General features: G+C 44.5%; 1 protein-coding gene across 1 annotated transcript in view; it reads left to right on the top strand.

Moving 5' to 3' along the window:
* Positions 1-21,139, top strand: part of LOC137345173 (NACHT, LRR and PYD domains-containing protein 3-like) — a 113,544-nt gene that overhangs the window by 7,023 nt on the left and 85,382 nt on the right. Inside the window, exon 2 of the mRNA XM_068008638.1 lies at positions 8,138-8,304. Within this exon, the coding sequence (XP_067864739.1) occupies positions 8,138-8,304 (167 nt within the window). The remainder of the gene's footprint in view (positions 1-8,137; positions 8,305-21,139) is intronic.

The raw sequence follows: 21,139 nt of genomic DNA, 5'->3' as shown, positions 1-21,139 counted from the left end.
CCCAGCCAAGGCAGGTGAACCCTGCTACACCACAGCACAGAATTTAAAATGACCATCAACTCAATTCTGAAATCTTAACCATCAGAAAATCTACAAACATCTCAACAAGCTCAAGTCTACAAGCAACCCAGGCCTGCAACTTTAAATGAAAAAGCCCATCCACCATAGAAGTTCCAACAAGTTTACTGCAAACCACGAACACCAACCTACTTACCCCTTTTCCTTTCTATTCTTGTGTATGAGTGTGTGAGTGAATGAGGATGTGAATGAGGTTACCACCATTTTGGGAATCGTGAAAAAATAAATATTTAATCTTCTGTTTTCACCCTGTGATAAAACCTGTCATTTATTTGTTTATTTGACCAAAAGATACTCAAAGGACTAACCCATCACTTTACCTTTCAACTGACCACAAACGTGTTTAGTTAAACAGTGCGAATGACCCACACCCCTTACCACCTGTCAATAAGAAATTGGGGGTTTGAAGCCAGCAGCTGAAACAGCAGGTTAGACAAGAGATTTGTGGAAAATTAAGCTAACGGGTTTTCTCATATCATTTACAGCACAAAAGGAGGCCATTTGGCCTGTCGAGTCCGTGCCAGCTCTCCACGTAGTTATGTTGTAAGTTTCACTCCCTGGCTTGATCCCCGTAGCCCTGCAAGTCTATTTCTCTCAGATGACCATCCAACTTCCTCTTGAAGTTATTGATCGTCTCCACTTCCACCACCCTTGTGGGCAGTGAGTTCCAGGTCATTATCACCCACTGTGTAAAAAAGTGTTTCCTCATATTCCCCCGACATCTTTTGCCCAAAGCTTTCAATCTGTGTCCCCTAGTCCTTGTAACATTTGTTAATGGGAACAGCTTTTCCTTATCTAACTTATCAAAGCCTGTCATAATCATGCACACTTTTAGTAAATCTCCGCTCAATCTCCTTTGTTCCATGGAGAACAAACCCAGCTTTTCCAACCTAACCTTGTAACTAAATTCTCCACCGCTGAAACCATTCTGGTAAATCTCCTCTGCACCCTCTCAAGGACCCTCACATCCTTCCTGAAGAGTGGTGACCAGAACTGGACGCAGTTTTCTAGTTGGGGCCTAACCAGAGACACGTAGAGGTTCATTCTTCTCCACGTTGGTAAAAACAAAAGACATGGCCAACTTTAATGCTCAGGAGTTGCAGAGCAGGGAGACATATCCCATAATACGTTAAATTAAGTATTGAAGATTTAAAAGTTGTAGTTACTGACGTGGGAGACACTTTTATGCAGAAAATAAAGAAACCTGCACCCGCTTCCCCTCCCCCCCCTTTTCCCCCCCCTTCCACCCCCCGTCCCCTTCCCTGCTGCACCCTCTCAGCTCACCCCCTCACAACCCTGTCCCAGCCCGCCCCCCCTCGCACCATCTTCAACCCCGCACATCCTTCCCCTGCAGCCCCCACCCCCTTACAGCCCCCTTCCCAGCTCCCCCTCGCACCCCCCTCTCTCCACCCTCCCCCTCGCATCCCCTCCTCCCACCGGCACCATCCTACACCTGTGTAGGGGCCCCAACAACCCCACTGCCTTGTGGACGTCTCGGGAGAGACCAAGGCAAAGGGAGTAAAACCCGAACAGTTAATCCGGAGCGGAACCCCATAGGTGGTCATGTGTCACCTTTGGCATGTTTCCGGCAGTTCCTGCAGTCATACCGGTGCCAAACGTCGTGCCCTGCACTCCTTTGGACTCCACCACAAAGGCCGAGAGGGGGGTTTTGACGACTGGGCAACTCTCAACCTCCATAAATTTGCCCAGGCATGCGCCATGGAGAGGTCACTCCAAAGTTGCCTCATAGCGACTGACACAACATGGAAGGCAGCAGTTACGGGTTATAAGTCCAGATAAATTGGCGTAGAAACTGGGCGTCACGGGTTGCCTTTGTCGGTGGGAGAGGTCATTGCACCTCACTGGATAGCTACCGCCCGCCTCAAACCGGGCAGCCCCCGGTCAATAAAGTTCTGTCCCGCCACAGTCTACCTGCTTCAGTGGGTGCTTGGAACTCAGGGTCATTGCCCGAAAGGTGGACTGATACACCACACCAAACTGCATGAAAAAAGGAAAGAAGGTACCAGCCCTTCGCTTTGCAAGCTGGAACGTCAGAACTATGTGTCCTGGCCTGTCGGAAGACCTTACACAAATCAACGATTCTCGGAAGACCGCCATCATTAACAACGAGCTCAGTAGACTCAATGTAGACATTGCAGCACTTCAGGAGACTCGCCTCCCCGCTAGTGGATCTCTAGCAGAGCAAGACGACACCTTCTTCTGGCAGAGCAGGGATCCTGAAGAACCAAGACAGCATGGAGTGGGCTTCGCCATCAGAAACTCCTTGCTCAGCATGATAGAGCCTCCCTCAAATGGCTCGGAATGCATACTGTCCATCCGACTGCTCACCACCTCTGGTCCAGTACACCTACTTAGCATCTATGCTCCAACAGACTGCTGCCCACCTGAAGCTAAAGACCAGTTCTACGAGCAACTCCATAACATCATTAGCAGCATCCCCAACACCGAACACCTATTCCTGCTGGGGGACTTTAATGCCAGGGTTGGGGCCGACCTTGACTCATGGCCCTCCTACCTTGGGCGTTATGGCGTTGGAAGGATGAATGAGAACGGGCAGAGACTGTTTGTGTTGTGTTCCTATCATAACCTCTGCATCACCAACTCGTTCTTTCACACTAAACCCTGTCACCAGGTTTCATGGAGGCACCCAAGATCGCGTCGTTGGCACCAGCTAGACCTCATTGTCACAAGGCGAGCCGCCTTAAACAGTGTTCAGATCACACACAGCTTCCACAGTGCGGACTGCGACACCGACCACTCCCTGGTGTGCAGCAAGGTTAGACTCAGACCAAAGAAGTTGCATCATTCCAAGCAGAAGGGCCACCCGCGCATCAACACGAGCAGAATTTCTCACCCACAGCTGTTACAAAAATTTCTAAATTCACTTGTAACAGCCCTTCAAAACACTCCCACAGGGGATGCTGAGACCACATGGGCCCACATCAGAGACGCCATCTATGAGTCAGCTTTGACCACCTGCGGCAAAAGTGCGAAGAGAAATGCAGACTGGTTTCAATCTCATAATTAAGAGCTGGAACCTGTCATAGCCGCTAAACGCACTGCACTGTTGAACTGCAAGAAAGCCCCCAGCGATTTAACATCCGCAGCACTTAAAGCAGCCAGAAGCACTGCACAAAGAACAGCCAGGCGTTGCGCAAACGACTACTGGCAACACCTCTGCAGTCATATGCAGCTGGCCTCAGACACCAGAAACATCAGAGGAATGTATGATGGCATGAAGAGAGCTCTTGGGCCAACCATCAAGAAGATCGCCCCCCTCAAATCTAAATCAGGGGACATAATCACTGACCAACACAAGCAAATGGACCGCTGGGTTGAGCACTACCTAGAACTATACTCCAGGGAGAATGCTGTCACTGAGACTGCCCTCAATGCAGCCCAGCCTCTACCAGTCATGGATGAGCTGGACATACAGCCAACCAAATCGGAACTCAGTGATGCCATTGATTCTCTAGCCAGCGGAAAAGCCCCTGGGAAGGACAGCATTACCTCTGAAATAATCAAGAGTGCCAAGCCAGCTACACTGTCAGCACTACATGAACTGCTATGCCTGTGCTGGGACGAGGGTGCAGTACCCCAGGACATGCGCGATGCCAATATCATCACCCTGTATAAAAACAAAGGTGACCGCGGTGACTGCAACAACGACCGTGGAATTTCCCTGCTCAGCATAGTGGGGAAAGTCTTTGCTCGAGCCGCTCTGAACAGGCTCCAGAAGCTGGCCGAGCACGTCTACCCTGAGGCACAGTGTGGCTTTCGTGCAGAGAGATCAACTGTTGACATGCTGTTCTCCCTTCGTCAGATACAGGAGAAATGCCGCGAACAATAGATGCCCCTCTACATTGCTTTCATTGATCTCACCAAAGCCTTTGACCTCGTCAGCAGACGTGGTCTCTTCAGACTACTGGAAAAGATCGGATGTCCACCAAAGCTACTAAGTATCATCACCTCATTCCATGACAATATGAAAGGCACAATTCAACATGGTGGCTCCTCATCAGAGCCCTTTCCTATCCTGAGTGGCGTGAAACAGGGCTGTGTTCTCGCACCCACACTGTTTGGGATTTTCTTCTCCCTGCTGCTTTCACATGCGTTCAAGTCCTCTGAAGAAGGAATTTTCCTCCACGCAAGATCAGGGGGCAGGTTGTTCAACCTTGCCCGTCTAAGAGCGAAGTCCAAAGTACGGAAAGTCCTCATCAGGGAACTCCTCTTTGCTGACGATGCTGCTTTAACATCTCACACTGATGAGTGCCTGCAGAGTCTCATCGACAGGTTTGCGGCTGCCTGCAATGAATTTGGCCTAACCATCAGCCTCAAGAAAACGAACATCATGGGGCAGGACATCAGAAATGCTCCATCCATCAATATTGGCGACCACGCTCTGGAAGTGGTTTAAGAGTTCACCTACCTAGGCTCAAATATCACCAGTAACCTGTCTCCAGATGCAGAAATCAACAAGCACATGGGAAAGGCTTCCACTGCTATGTCCAGACTGGCCAAGAGAGTGTGGGAAAATGGCGCACTGACACGGAACACAAAAGTCCGAGTGTATCAGGCCTGTGTCCTCAGTACCTTGCTCTATGGCAGCGAGGCCTGGACAACATATGTCAACCAAGAGTGATGTCTCAATTCATTCCTTCTTCGCTGCCTCCGGAGAATACTTGGCATCAGGTGGCAGGACCGTATCTCCAACACAGAAGTCCTCGAGGCGGCCAACATCCCCAGCTTGTACACACTACTGAGTCAGCGGCGCTTGAGATGGCTTGGCCATGTGAGCCGCATGGAAGATGGCAGGATCCCCAAAGACACATTGTACAGCGAGTTCGTCACTGGTATCAGACCCACCGGCCGTCCATGTCTCCGCTTTAAAGACGTCTGCAAACGCGACATGAAATCCTGTGACATTGATCACAAGTCATGGGAGTCAGTTGCCAGCGTTCGCCAGAGCTGGCGGGCAGCCATAAAGACAGGGCTAAAATGTGGCGAGTCGAAGAGACTTAGTAGTTGGCAGGAAAAAAGACAGAGGCGCAAGGGGCGAGCCAACTGTGTAACAGCCCCGACAAACAAATTTCTCTGCAGCACCTGTGGAAAGCCTGTCACTCTAGAATTGGCCTTTATAGCCACTCCAGGCGCTGCTTCACAAACCACTGACCACCTCCAGGCGCTTACCCATTGTCTCTCGAGATAAGGAGGCCCAAAAGAAAAAAGAAAAGAAACCTGAAATACTGAAGAGTCCATCTAGCTATTTTAAATTTACCCGTGAACCAGAAGGGAAAAAAAAAGCATTGAACTGGAGTCTGAGAAAATTCTCCTCGCTAAAATTCAGTTGAAAAGAGGAGATGTAGTTTCAGAAAGAAAAAGAGGAAATAGAGTTTCAGTTGAAAAGGGAGTAAATACAATTGCAGAAAGAAAGAGAGGTGAGAAAGTTTGAGTTAAACAGGCTGCCAGCACAAGGTGAGAATGTCACCAGCCACTCAAACCTTATCCCCAATTCGGAACAATACTTTGATGTTTTGAGACACTCATGGTTCGTGCCAAAATTCAATGAGCTCGTTGAGCTTTTTCTCTGTTATCAGAAGAAAGCTGTCTCGATTATGAACAAACTAAAACAGCAATTCTGAATGTGTACAAGTTAGTCCCTGAAGCCTGTCGGTAACAGTTTTGAAATGTTTGGGAGAGACCTGCCCGGACTTGCATTGAATTTGAAAGAATTAAACATTTGGCTATCAATCTCTCAGGCTAAAACTCTCGTGAAAATTTGACAGAAGTGATTTTTCTGGAAGAATTTAAAAGTAACGTGCCAACTAATATAAGAACCCAAATTGAAGAACAAAGAATTAACGGTGAGAGATACAGCAAAAATGACCGATTATAAATTAACACACAGACCTTAAATTCAGAATAAACCAGTAACTCTTACAGGTCAGGGAGAAATGAGATGGATGTAGAAGCAGAAATGGGCTTGAGAAAAGGAGAGAAGGGAAGGAAAAACAGATCAGTCTTCAACGATTAAAAGAAGGAACCAAGATGATAAACCACTAGGTTACTACTGTGGAAAATCTGGGCCTGTTAGGGTAGATTGGACACTGCAGTCAAGCCAGTGACTATTGTTATACAAGTTGTGAGCATGTGTTCCAGTATCGCACAAGATCAGGTTAGCTACAAGAACTTTTTGCATAATGGTAAAGGAAAAGGGAATGTAAAATTTCCTGAGGTAAACAGGATTTGTGAAAGGCATAAGAAAACTAGGAGCGAGGTCAGTGTGGATTTGCCCACTGAAGAATCAAACAATCAGTTTCTAAATCCAAAGCTAATGAAACCCAGCGATTAGAATCCACTAAGGACAAAGTGCAGGAGGAGAATCCCTATGCTTCACTGGGGCTAAAAATCAATTTATTAACCTGGAGATAAGAGTTATCGATATGCTGGAGTTTGAGCTACTGAATCCATGTGTTGTGGAAACAGCAGTTAAGGGGTTAAAGTCTGCACAGACAGTATCTCTTGCCACCAGCCAAGAACAATGCAGTAACAGAAATTTTCATATTACAAACCTTGGCTCAGAAAAGAGGTCCCTGCATCCGCCTGAAAAAAAATGATCACTTCAAGGACTCAGGAGTCAAAATTGAATTACTCTTTAGGCAAAACCTCAAAAACAATGACATGTTTGATATTAAAGTTCCCAAAGTACTACAGATGCTAGAGTAAAACCAATTCTGTTTGACAACACATAACTCGGACTTAAAGACAAGAGAGAATTCACAGAACCAGGTTTAAATCAAATTCTGGGGCTACATTTAGGTGCAAAAGGAATTTTAAGTATAATTGTGCCTCATTCAAAGAAGGGGATGATCTGAAACACTTAAACAAGAAATGGCTGTTAATGCCAGCTGTAGCAGTTGGAAAATTGAGGTATGAGTATCATGTGTGCAGTCGTGTGACCCCCATTCCGTCCTTCCTCCCTCCCTCAATTGAAAATGTAGAACTCAAATTTAAGACTTGTATAAAAAAAAAAATCACTTTTGCATTGAGGATCAAACAGTAGATGTATTCCAAGCTAAGAGGTGTCAATTACACTCATCCTGAACCATCAAGAGACATTTTTGAATTGTGAGAGATTTTTACCTTCTAAAGCCAGCCCTCTGCAGAGAGACAGAGATCTCAACAAATCATCCAGCTGACACCTTCGAAAGCAACCCAGCCAAGGAGGACAAACCCTGCTGCAACACAACACAGAGTTTAAAGTGACCATCAACTCAAGTCTGAAATCATAATCACCAGAAATCCTTACAAACATCTCAACAAGCTCAAGTTGACAAGCAACCCAGGCCTGCAACTTCAAAAAAAAAAGCCCATCCACTCGAGAAGTTCTAACAGGGTTACTGTAAACCACGAACACCAACCTCACTTTGAGCTACTTACCCCTTTACCTCTCTATCTATCTATCCCTCTGCATAAATGTGTGAGTGAATGTGGACATGAATAAGGTTACAGCCATTTTGGGAATAGTGAAAAAATAAGTATTTAATATTCTGTTTTAAACCTATGAGAAAACCTGTCACTTGTCTGTTTATTTGACCAAGAGACACTCAGAGCACTAGCACATCACTTTAACCAAACACATTTTCAGTCAGTTGGAAGGTAAAGAGTGAGAACCACCCACACCCCTTATCACCTGTCAGCTACAACTAGAATCCCCAATCACTTTCTCCAATTTCTTCAATACTTTTCCCTGAAGGGTTTGTGAATATTGAGCATTTACCCTACCCATGTGTAGAATGTTTATAAGTATGTAAGTATCAATCCAAAGTAAACATTATTTTCCATTCATGAGCACAATATCCGAACACATTAAGAGACATCTTTGTTGAGAGTTATAGAATCTAGCACATGTGGTATATCTGGGTTTTCAGAAGATGTTTGTCTCAGTGAAGGTTGTAGCCGTTTGTTATAAGAGGAAATGTCACATTCTGGATAGAATGTCGATAATGTGTTTAGTTTTCTCCATTTGTGTTCACAGATCCGAACTCCACCATCAATGATTTCTTCACAAATTACGACGATTACCAGTTGTTCAAATTGACAAAATTCTACCGGGACAGACTAGAACAGGCGATTGAAGAAGGAGTGGACGGAGTCAGTTCATTGTTAACATATGAGAGACATTTCAGTGGACAAGAACATCGGGTAAGTGAGAGGGACACAGAATGAGTTTGGATTATTTCAACACCACAGAACTAACAGGATATCAGATTTTACAATCATAGAATGTTACAGAAGAGAAACAGGTTAAACAGGAAAGAAATGGATAAACCTGAACATATTATGAATCTGAAACAATGATATGAAGAGGTGAAAATACCCAGCGGGTATTACCGGCATTTCAAGAACAAAAACAAAAATCTTCAAATGGATAAAATGTGAGACCCAAACAGGGAAACTAACCAGAAGCCAGCGATGGGGATTGAAAACCTGATGTTGTGCAGGGTTTATTCTCCCCCACACATCACCAATTCCAACTTCAGTGCAGGCACAATCTGGACAGTAGAACTTGCTGTGGAGGGTCACTCCCCGGAAGAGCACTTTAGAAAATTCCATACAAACAGTCTGTAATGTTCTGTTAGTTCCTTTTAATGGAAGAGAAGTAAATGGGAATGAAAATCAGACCGGGTATATAATGGACGATCGATCTGCTACCACCTGCACAAGTTGAAAAACTAGTCTAATCTCAAGCATCTGTTTACCACCCATTTATCCACTCAATCTGGTCCCAATTTTATGATCACTCCCCATACTCTAGTTTTCCTACTTTTCCACACACCAACAGAATTCTCCTTAATAAACATTTGCCCACTTGCTTCCACAATTGTTATTGGGAGTGAATGATGTTTTTAACCACATTGTGTGTATTTTTCCAATTTTTTTTCCAATATTTTTTCCAATTTCCATTTTTCCAAATTCAACCTGAATGCATCAAATTGAGTTAAATATTTGCTCTTTGGCCAATCAGTGGAAACTATCATCTATTTATTTCATCATAACTCTTCAGAATCTGAAGACCTGCAGCAACTCCTCACTTAATCTGCTCACCCTCGAGTGGAATGAGCCCAAAGTTCTCAAATCCCTCACTGTAACATTAATTCCACATTCCTCATTAACAGCATCCTAGTCAATCTGCATGTCAGTTTTTCTTTCCCCGATGCTTTTACTTCCTATAAATAGCGTGTCTTAAAAACAGACGGAGGAAATTTCCTGGCCCTGTGCTCTTGCTGTGAAACACCACACCCTGGAGGAACATCAGGAAATTGAACATATTCTGTCTGTTATTTTCAGATAAATAGATTGACTTCTGCTCCATTTTGGTTATGGAAAGCATGACTGGGAGATAAAATTTTGTAGTTTAATGTTTTTATAAGTGGCCGGATTTTGCAGTAGAAATAACAGTGAGGCTAACAGAGCTTGTCATTATTAACATTAAATTGGACATTAACTTTCAGCGGCTGCACATGCCCCATTAAACACAGAAATCTCACAGTTTCTGTCTGACACACCGTGCTCCTCCAAAAGCTTCATTGGTGATTTACCATTGAACTGTGTGAAATTGCTGAAATACCAAATAGCTACACATTAAATTGGTCAGATAAAATGTTACAGCTTGTTCATTCCAGTGTAAGTAAATTTTTAGCAGAGTGATAAATCTTAATTACTGCCAAACAACCTCTCTGGCATGGAAAAATAACTTTTACAATTGTGGAGTCTCGTTCCTTCAAATTTAAATTATTGTTGGAGATGAAAGAAAATCAATGCATTTTAATTAATTTTACTTTTTCCTGCTGTCTCTTTTCCCTCTCTCCTGATCTGATTATTCTTTCCCTCTTGTTATTGTGCTTTCTGTACCTGGTTTGACATTGAATTAAATATCCAAATTGACACTTTCTGCTTCAGACTCTTGAGTAATAAATTTTCAATCTGACTGGTTAAGGATTTAATATATTTTCCTGTTCCCATGGGTCCCAGATGCTTTGTAGATGGGTTTGCGTGTTTTGACTGAGAAGAACATCTTGCACAGATGCCTACAAAATGTTGATGGGCAAGTGCCAGTGTGATGAATGACTGGTGCAGTCATCATCACTGATCACAAAATCCGTCTCATTGTTCTTTCGCTATTTATTCGTTTTGAATTTTCCTCAAATTAAATGTTGTGATGACTTATGACATTGTCATCTTTTAACACAAACTTTGTTTTCTTGCTACTTCTTTCTATCTCCCTCCACGACCATTGTTTGAGGCTGCACCTAAATGTTCATCAACTCTGCATCCTATTTCCTCGGACTGGAGGAGGTTATATAGTGGGGTTCTCCAGGGGTCGGTGTTGGTACCAGTGCTTTTCTTGATGACCTAGTGTAGGGTGTACAGGACACAAATTCAAAATTTGTGGATGACAGAAAACTTGAAAGTATTCTGAAATAAAAACAAGAATTGCTGGAAATACTCAGCAGGTCTGGCAGCATCTGTGGAGAGACAAGCAGAGTTAACGTTTCAGGTCAGTGACCCCCCCTTCAGAACTGGCAAATATTAAAAATGTGAAAGGTTATAAGCAAGTAAAGCTGGGGTGAGGCAAGAGATAGCAAAGGAGAAAGTGCAGATAGGACAAGGTCACAGAATTGCTGACCAGAACGTCGTAGTGTAATACCTGCCCATTTACCTTCTCTCTCCTCACTATCCCGGGCCCCAAACACTCCTTTCAGGTGAAGCAGCGATTTACTTGTACTTCTTTCAATGTAGTATACTGTATTCGCTGCTGACAGTGTAGTCTCCTCTACATTGGGGAGACCAAACGCAGACTGGGTGACCGCTTTGCAGAACACCTCCGCTCAGTCCGCAAGCAGGACCCCGAGCTTCTGGTTGCGTGCCATTTCAACACTCACCCCTGCTCTCATGCTCACATCTCTGTCCTGGGGATTGCTGCAGTGTTCCAGTGAACATCAACACAAGCTCAAGGAACAGCATCTCATTTACCGATTAGGCACACTACAGCCTGCTGGACTGAACATTGAGCTCAATAATTTCAGAGCATGATGCATCCCCTTTGTTACTTTTATTATTTGTTATTATTTTTTCTTTTTCCTTTTTTTTGTGTTTATTTTATTTCATAGTTTGTTCAGTTTGCTTACCCACTGTTTTTTTCATGTTTGTGCTTGTGACTGTTCAATTTTCAGTCCGTTAACGCCCTATCCCTACTAATGCTTTGTTTTTCAACACACCATTAACATATTGTTTGCCTTTGCTCCACAACATTCTTGTCAGCTATTCTGTGACCTTGTCCTACCTACACCTTCTCCTTTGTTATCTCTTACCCCACCCCCGCTTTAATTGCTTATAGCCTTTTACATTTCTAATATTTGCCAGTTCTGAAGAAGGGTCACTGACCTAAAACGTTAACTCTGCTTCTCTTTCCACAGATACTGCCAGACCCGCTGAGTATTTCCAGCATTTCTTGGTTTTATTTCAGATTTCCAGCATCTGCAGTATTTTGCTTTTATTGAAAGTATTGTGAACTATGCAGAGAGCAGTGAACTTCAAGTGGACGTAGACAGGCTGGGGGAATGGGTGGACAAGTAACAGATGAAATTTAATGCAGTGAAGAATGAAGTGATACATTTTGATAGAAAGAATGAGGAGAGACAATATAAAATAAAGAGTGAAATTCTAAATGAGGTGCAGGAGCAGAAGGACCTGGGGTATATGTGCAGAAATAATTGAAGGTGGCAGGGCAGTTGAGAAAGGGGTTCACAAAGCATACGGGATCCTGGGCTTTATAATTAGGGGCATATAGTACAAAAACAAGGCAGTTATGATAAACCTGTATAAAACACTGGTCCAGACTCACCTGGATATTGTGTCCTGTTCTGGGCACCACCCTTTAGAGAATGTGAAGGCATTAAAGAGGGTGCAGAGAAGATTCAGGAGAATGGTTCCAGGGATGAGGAACTAGAGCATGGCTACCCAACCCGAACCCGACAGGACCGGATGACATGTGTTGGGTTCGGGTTGGGTCGGGTCGCTGTTCCGGGTCTAGCGTTCGGGTCGGGTTGGGCTGGGTCAGACACAGTGACAGCCAGGACGTGAAGGCGGGAAACACTCCGCACTAGTCTGCAATGAGTGATTCCATCGAAAGTAGAGCACAACATCTTCAATAAATTTGATTATATTCCGGTGGTTGGGTCAGGCGCGGGAAAAATGAAAGAGCTCGGGCCAGGTCGGGCTCGGCTCGGATGTAGTGCTGTTGGGCTCGGGTCGGGTTTCATTTGCAGACCCAAGCAGGCCGTTACGAGGAACTTCATTTAGGTGGATTGATTGGAGAAGGTGGAGATGTTCTGCTTCGAGAAGAGAAGGTTGAGAGGAGATTGTTCAAAATCATGAGGGGTCTGGACAGAGTAGATAGGGAGAAATTACTCCTGTTGGCAGAGGATCGAGAACCAGAGGACACTGATTGAAGGTGATTGGTAAAAGAAACAACAGTGACATGAGGAAGAAGTTTTTTTATGCAGTGAGTGGTTAGATCTGGAATACACTGTCTGAGAGTGTGGTTGAGGCAGATTCAATTGAGGCTTTCAAAAGAGAATTGAATAATTATCTGAAGAGATGAAGAGAAAAAATTTGCAGGACTTCGGAGAAAAGGCCAGGAAGTGGGAGTAGGTGAGTTGCTCTTGCGGAGAGCTGGCACTGACATGATAGACGAATGGCCTCCTGTCTAACAGTCTATGATACAATTATTCTATGTGCCTTGAACTGAGCTTTCGATCCCATATCCTCCACATCATAAATGCACCATACTGCTGCTGTGCCTAATACGCGCTTACTCTTAAAGAATCCACGGAATCTGATTGGTGAAAGGGATATCAATATTTTATTCACACACTAAATCATCAAAGTACAAGCTCTCACTACTTGCACAGAATACTACCCGCCAAGGCACGAGGTGATCAGTCTCGGACTTGCGGCTGCTCTTCTCTTCTCTGAGCCCTTGGCTCAGGGGTATCTTCTCGAGTGTTCTTCCCTGGGGTTCTCGTGCCTTTCCCAGTTTCAGTCAGGGATTAAATCTTATTTCCAAGACCCTCCCCTCTCACTTACTCATAGGGATCTGGTATAATGACAGAATGATAATTCCTTATTTGGCTCAGTGAGAACCTGTTCAACATTTTACAGTTTCCCATTGTCTACTATGAGTCTAATTATATCTGGTGTCCATGTTTATCTGTTATGTGCAAGGACAGTGTATTGGATCATCAATATGTTTTTTCAATGCTGTCTACAATTCCTCGGCTATCTGTGTGCTGTGGCCCCTTTCTACCCAGCCCCCCTATGCTTTTACACACTGTTCATTGTTGTGTGACGAGTCCCTTTGTTTCAACTAAGTTCTGATGTGCTTTTACTATATGTGTTTTTACTGGGTCTACACTGCTGTCTCCATTATATTGTCTGACTCAACTCCTATCTCAGCCCATCTGCTGATTAAACCATCATCCGTGTCTAAGTCATTAAACTCGATTATTTAAATAATTCCCTGACCAGCCTCCCGACTGTCACATTCTGTGAACTTCAGTTCATCTAAAACTCTGCTGCCTGTACCCTGTCCTGCCCACGTCCTGCTCAGCTACCACTCGTTTGCTCACTCACTTATTGTGGTTTCTGATTCGCTAATGACTCCAGTTCAAATGAAAGGTCATTGATCTGAAATGTTAACTCTGTTTCTGTCTCCACAGATGCTGCTTGACCTGCTCAGTATTTTCAGTTTTTATTTCTGACTCCAATTTAAAATTCCCCATTTCCAATTTAAATACCTTCATTGTCTTGTCCTTCCCTATTCTCTGTAAACTGCTCTATCCCTGTAAACCTCTGGTGCCACTGGAATTCTCTGTTCCCTCTTACACTGGCCTCTGTGAACTCACCCAGCACATAGTTCTTTGCCTTACCAGTGGTGGCTGGAGATGGTAATGTCATTGAATGAGGCAGGAAAGTGGTTAGACTGTCCCTTATTGGAGACAGAGAGTCGAAGTAGGAGGGTAAGGAGCATCAATGTGTGACTTGAGGTATGGTGCAGGAGGGAGGGCTTTAGATTCTTGGGCCATTGGGACCAGTTCTAGGCCAGGGGGCACATATTCAAAAGGGATGGGTTGCACCTGAACAGGACTATTTTGTTAGGTGGATCGGCACCAGCATATAGAAGTAGAAAAGAGGAATGAGGTGCATAAAGGAACATAACCTAAGAAACAGGAGCAGAAGTAGGCCATTCAGCCCTTTGAGCCCACTCCTCCATTCAATGAGATCATGGCTGATCTACTTCAACACCATTTTCCTGCACTATCCCCATATCCCTTGATGTTTTCAATATGTAGAAATCTATCAATCTCAGTCTTGAACATCCTCAATGACTGAACCTCCACAGCCCTCTGGGGCAGAGAATTCCAAAGATTCACCACCCTCTGAGTGAAGAAATTCCTCCTCATCTCAGTCCTAAATGGCCTGCCCTTTATTCTGAGACTGTGTCCCCTGATTATAGACTCCCCAGCCAGGGGAAATATCCTTCCTGCATCTACCCTTTCGAACCCTGTAAGAATTCTGTATGTTTGAATGAGATCACCTCTCATTCTTCTAAACCAATAACCTTTGCTTGGTCCAGTGTGCTCAACCATTTCTTGTTGATCTGTGAAGTGAATCAAATTGGTTGGAAACTGAACATTTAAATTCCCCACCTAGCCTAGGTTCTGTGCACTTTCTATCCTCAGTGCATCCTCCATGTGCATTTCAATATGGAACAGAACTGAGTCTTCAGTTCCGGAGGGTGACAGGTTGTAATTAGCAGGAGATTTCCATGCTCTAGTTTTACTGAATTCATGAGACTACATTGGGTCTGCAGTCAGTGTGGTAGATTCTCAGGGTCAGACCCAGCCGAGTGTATTCCACTGTGCCCCATTGCCAGTGCAACAGAACCTACCCAGGGATGCTGTTGAAGGAGTCTGGGACGTTGGCCAATAAATGTGATTTTATGAGTATAACTTCACAGAATCACAGAATTGTTACAGTTCAGAAGGTGTCTGCACCAGCTCTCTGAATGAGCAATTCACCCAGTGCCATTCCTCCACCTTCTCCCCATTATCCTGCACATTCTTCCTTTTCAGATAACAGTCTAATTCCCTTTTGAATGCTTCAGTTGAACCTGCCTCCACCACCCTCTCAAGCAGTACATTCCAGATCCTAACCACTCGCTACATGAAGAAGTTTTTCCTCGTGTCATTTTGCTTCTTTTGCAAATCACTTTAAATCTGTGTCCTCTCGTTCTCAATCTTTTCATGAGTGGGAACAGTTTTCCCATATCCACTCTGTCTCGAACCCTCATGATTTTGAATACCACTATCAAATCTCCACTCAACCTTCTCTTCTCCAAAGAAAACAGTCCCAACTTCTCCAATCTGTCTTCATAACTGAAGTTCCTCATCCCTGGAACCATTCTCGTGAATCTTTTCTGCACCCTGTCTGACACCTTCACATCATTCCCAAGGTGCAATACCCAGAACTGGACGCAGTACTCCAGCTGAGGCTGAACTGGTGTCTTGTATAAGTTCAGCATAACCTCCTTGCTCTTGTACTCTATGCCCCTATTAATAAAGTCCAAGATACTGTGTTCTTTATTAACCGCTCTCACAACCTGTCCTGTCACATTCAATGACTTATGCACATATACCCCCAGGTCCCTCTGCTCTTTCCTCTTTCATCTCTTTAGAGTTGTACCCTTTGTTATATTGTCTCTCCGTGTTCTTCCTATCAAAATGAATCACTTCACATTTCTCCACATTGAACTTCATCTGCCATTTGTCTGCCCAGCCCTGTGCCCTGTACATCAAGGTCTAAGTCATTAATTTGTAACAGGAAAAGCAAGGGTCCCAATATTTATCCCTGGGGATCCCCACTACAAACCTTCCTCCAGCCTGAAGAACATCCATTAACCACTACCCCCTGTTTCCTGTCACTCAACTAATTTCATATTCATGCTACTGTCCCTTTTATTCCATGAGCCATAATTTGTCTCAAGTCGCTTGTGCAGCATCATTTCAAATACATTCTGGGAGTCCATTTACACCACATCAACTACATTTCCCTCATCAACTCTCTCTGTTATCTCTTCAAAAAACTCCAGCAACTTAGTTAAACATGATTTTCTCTGAAGAAATCCGTGTTGGCTTTCCTTAATTAACCTGTATTTGTCTATGTGACTTAATTTGGTCTTGAATTATTGTTTCTCGGAGTTTCCCCACCACTGAAGATAAACTGACTGGCCTTTCATTTACATCATTTTTTGAACTGAGATGTAACATTTGCAACTCCTGTTACGACCGAGGTGGGAGGAGTGCACAGTTTATTCTAGTTCCACTTCTCCATGGGTCACAACATATATTGAAATGTGTTCCCACTTACTGATATGGTCAATTATAGACTCTATTTTTATCCCAGAGTGAAACAAACCAACCAGGTTTCTTTAATAAACAACAAAGTTATCAGTTTATTATAAAACGAGTGTTAACCAGTAATGAAGTAAAGCATAAACACATAGATTGAAATATGAAAGTTCCCTTTTGACCTTAGCCCCTCTCTATCTCTCACTCACTCACTCACCTCACTCATTCACTCTGTCTGTCTCTCTGTCTGTCTCTTTCTCTCTCTCTTTCTCTGTACCGGAAAAATAAAAGGGCCTGTTGTTCACAGCTCTGTTGCAAAAGAAGGCCACTTACACTGAATACCTGTTCATTCGTGAACAAAAACAGATGACATTTGTTGTGTTCCAAAATGGACGTACAGGCCAGCCTCCCAGTGCACGTAGATACGTCGCTGGGATCTTTCTGAGCAGTTTTTTTCAGGCAACATTGAGAATTAATTTAGCAGGCTTTTCTTCCAAGACAGGAGACGAGATGAGTTGACATCGTGGACATTTCCGGGTCTTTCAGAGAGGTGCTGGAAAGTTGAGCTGGGTTGTGGTCTTCTCCTCCTTCCTTAGGAATTCTCTTCTCTCCTTGGAAGTTCTCTTCCTTTTTATACAGTTCAACACCAATTCAAAAGCGAAACCGACAACATGAGTTGACCTCCATCAATCTTGACCTGTCACTTCTTTGTCAGCAACTTCTGCAGGTGTTCAAAGTTCTCTTGTTTATTGAGTTGGAAGTCAGGTGGTTTCCAGGAAGGCTTGTTGTTGCTGGAAGTCAGGTGGTTTCCTGGAAAGACTTGTTTCCTCACAAGACCACTCTGTGCCCCTTTTAAAAAACATTCCTGGGGACAGCTTTTCACAGTCAAGTGGCCTTTAAATGACCCATTTTGAAAACCCCAAAGTTTAACATTGCTTCAATCTTTAAAAAAATGAATCATTAAAAAATATATTTAACAAAACACAGTGGCACTTTCATAACACTCTCCAGTACTTTGGCACCACCCCTGAGTCTGAGGAAGACAGAAAAATTTGGCCTCTGCAATTTCCACTCTCACTTCCTGCAGTATTCTTTGATGCATCTCATCTGTCCCTGGAGCTTTATCAACTTTAAGTATAGACAACCTATGTAATACCTCCTCCTTATCAATTTTAAATCCTTTTAGTGTATTAATTACATCCTCTTCCATGGTGGTCTGGGCAGCAATATCTTCCTTGGTAAAGTCAGATGCAAAGTATTCATTTAATACCTCAACTATTCCCCATGCCTCCTTGCGTAAATCCCCCTATTGGTCGCCAATCGGCCCTACTTGACCTTTGACCACCCTTTTACCATTTATATGCCAAAAGAAGACTTTGGGATTCCATTTTATGTCAGCTGCCAGTCTCTTTTCATACTCTCTATTTGCTTCTCTTGTTCGCTTTTTCACTTTCCCTCTGAACCTTCTATGTTCAGCCTGGTTCTCTATTGTATTATTTATCTCATATCTGTCATAAACACACTTCTGCTTCTTCATCTCTATCTCTTTTAACATCCAGGCAGCTCTGGATTTATTTGCCCTACCTTTATGCTTCAAGGCATAGATACCTTGACTGTGTCCAAACTATCTCTTCTTTGAAGGTAGCCCATTGTTCAGCTGCTGTTCTTTCTGCCAGCCTTTGATTCCAATTTATTCGTCCCAGGTACATTCTTACCCCATTGAAGTTGGCTTTACCCCAGTTAATTATTCTGATTCGAGATTTTTAAATTTTATTTAGAGATACAGCACTGAAACAGGCCCTTCGGCCCACCGAGTCTGTGCCGTCCAACAACCACCCATTTACACTAATCCTACATTAATCCCATATTCTCTACCACATCCCGACCATTCTCCTACCACCTACCGACACGAGGAACAATTTCCAATGGCTAATTTACCTATCAACCTGCAAGTCTGTGGCTGTGGGAGGAAACCGGAGCACCCGGCGGAAACCAATGCAGACACAGGGAGAACTTGCAAACTCCACACAGGCAGTACCCAGAACTGAACCCGGGTCGCTGGAGCTGTGAGGCTGCAGTGCTAACCACTGCGCCGCCCTAAATATTGGCCAGAGCCTCAGTTTAACACGACATCTGAAAGACGACACCTCTGACAGTGCAACACTCCCTCGGTACTGCACTGGAGTGAGTGCCTGGAGTGAGAGTTGAACCCCCAACCTTTTGAATCAGAGGCAAGAGAACTACCAATGAAGCCACAAACACAGGACCACAGATTGTTCTTTATTCTACCAACCTAGGCCTGATGATACAATGATCACTGTCCCCTAAACGTACTGCTGCTTATATTTGATCCACTTGGCCCACCTCATTCCCAGGAACCTGTTCTAGCAGGGTCTCCTTTCTCCTTGGACTGGAAACCTACTGCTGTAGAAAATTTTCCTGAACACACTCTAGGAACTCTTGCCCCTCTCTGCCCTTTACACTTCCAATATCCCAGTCTATATTTGTACAATTAAAATCCCCCTTTGTAACTATCCTATAATTCTTGCATCTCTCTGTAATTTCATTACAAATTTGTTCCTTTTCATCCTTTCCTGCTCGTTGGGTCCTATAGTCTACATCAAGCAAAGCAATTGCACTTTCTTTGTTCCTTATCTCCAGCCGAACAGATTCCATCCTTGACCCCTCAGGGATATCCTCTCTCTCCAGCACTGCAATGTTCTCCTTAATAAATACCTCCATTCCTCTCCCTTTTCTTGCTTTACTCTCTTTCCTGAACACCTTGTATCCAGGAATATATAACACCCAGTCCTGCCCTTTCTCACACTGTTGAGTAACGTGTGGTGCATCTCTCCCCGTTTTTGCACAAGTCCCAGATGTTAATGAGATGTTACAGGGCGACTGGCCTCCGTTTTCCTTCATCATGTCCAAATCTGATGCTGAGGTGAAAACTAAGTGGCCGAATCTGTTTTATTCTAATATATCCACCTTTATCGAGGGAGTTAGGCCATTTCAGCAGCGACCGCATTCTTGAAGGACTGAAGTCATGTAGAGGCCAGACACAAAGGACTCTTCTGACGCCCTACGTCATTTTGACAATTTCCAGTTTCATGGTCCCAAACGCCGCCTCTTTACTATGGACGTCCAATCGCTCTACACCTCCATCCCCCACCAGGATGGTTTGAGGGCTCTCCGCTTCTTCCTGGAACAGAGGCCCAACCAGTCCCCATCCACCACCACCCTCCTCCGCCTGGCTGAACTTGTTCTCACATTGAACAACTTCTCCTTCAACTCCACGCACTTCCTTCAAGTAGAAGGTGTCGCTATGGGTACCCGCATGGGTCCTAGTTATGCCTGTCTTTTTGTGGGATATGTCGAGCGTTCTTTGTTCCAGTCCTACTCAGGCCCCCTCCCCCAACTCTTTTTCCGGTACATTGATGACTGTATCGGTGCCGTTTCCTGCACCCGAACTGGAAACCTTTATCAACTTTGCTTCCAATTTCCACCTTCTCTCACCTTTACATGGTCCATCTCTGACACTTCCCTTCCCTTCCTCGACTTCTCTGTCTCCATCTCTGGGGATAGGTTGTCTACTAATATCCATTATAAGCCCACCGACTCCCACAGCTACCTCGACTACACTTCTTCACACCCTACCTCCTGTAAGGACTCCATTCTATTCTCCCAGTTTCTCCGTCTCCGACGCATCTGCTTTGATGATGCTACCTTCCATGACGGTGCTTCTGATATGACCTCCTTTTTCCTCAACCGAGGATTTCCCCCCACTGTGGTTGACAGGGCCCTCAACCGTGTCCGACCCATTCCCAACACCTCTACCCTCACCCCTTCCCCTCCCTCCCAGAACCGTGACAGGGTTCCCCTTGTCCTCACTTTTCACCCCATCAGCCTCCATATCCAAAGGATCATCCTCCGCCATTTCTGCCACCTCCAGCGTGATGCCACTACCAGTTGCATCTTCCCCTCCCTTCCCCTGTCAACATTCCGAAGGGATCATTCCCTCCGTGACACCCTGGTCCACTCCTCCATTACCCCCACCACCTCGTCCCCGTCCCACGGCACCTTCCCCTGCAATCGCAGGAGGTGTAATACCTGCCCATTTACCTCCTCTCTCCTCACTATCCCAGGCCCCAAATACTCCTTCCAGGTGAAGCAGCGATTTACTTGTACTTCTTTCAATGTAGTATACTGCATTCGCTGCTCACAGTGTGGTCTCCTCTACATTGGGGAGACCAAGCGCAGACTGGCTGACCACTTTGCGGAACATCTCTGCTCAGTCCGCAAGCAGGACCCTGAGCTTCCGGTTGCTTGCAATTTCAATACTCCCCCCTGCTCTCATGCTCACATCTCTGTCCTGGGATTGCTGCAGTGTTCCAGTGAACATCAATGCAAGCTCGAGGAACAGCATCTCATTTACCGATTAGGCACACTACAGCCTGCCGGACTGAACACTGAGTTCAATAATTTCAGAGCATGACAGCCCCCCATTTTACTTTCATTTTTAGTTATTTTTTCTTCCTTATTTTACATTCATTTTTTTACATTTT

This window comes from Heterodontus francisci, chromosome 28 (assembly GCF_036365525.1).
Source record: "Heterodontus francisci isolate sHetFra1 chromosome 28, sHetFra1.hap1, whole genome shotgun sequence".
NCBI classification, from domain to species: Eukaryota; Metazoa; Chordata; class Chondrichthyes; order Heterodontiformes; family Heterodontidae; genus Heterodontus; species Heterodontus francisci.
This window is presented reverse-complemented; position numbering and strand designations above follow the sequence as displayed.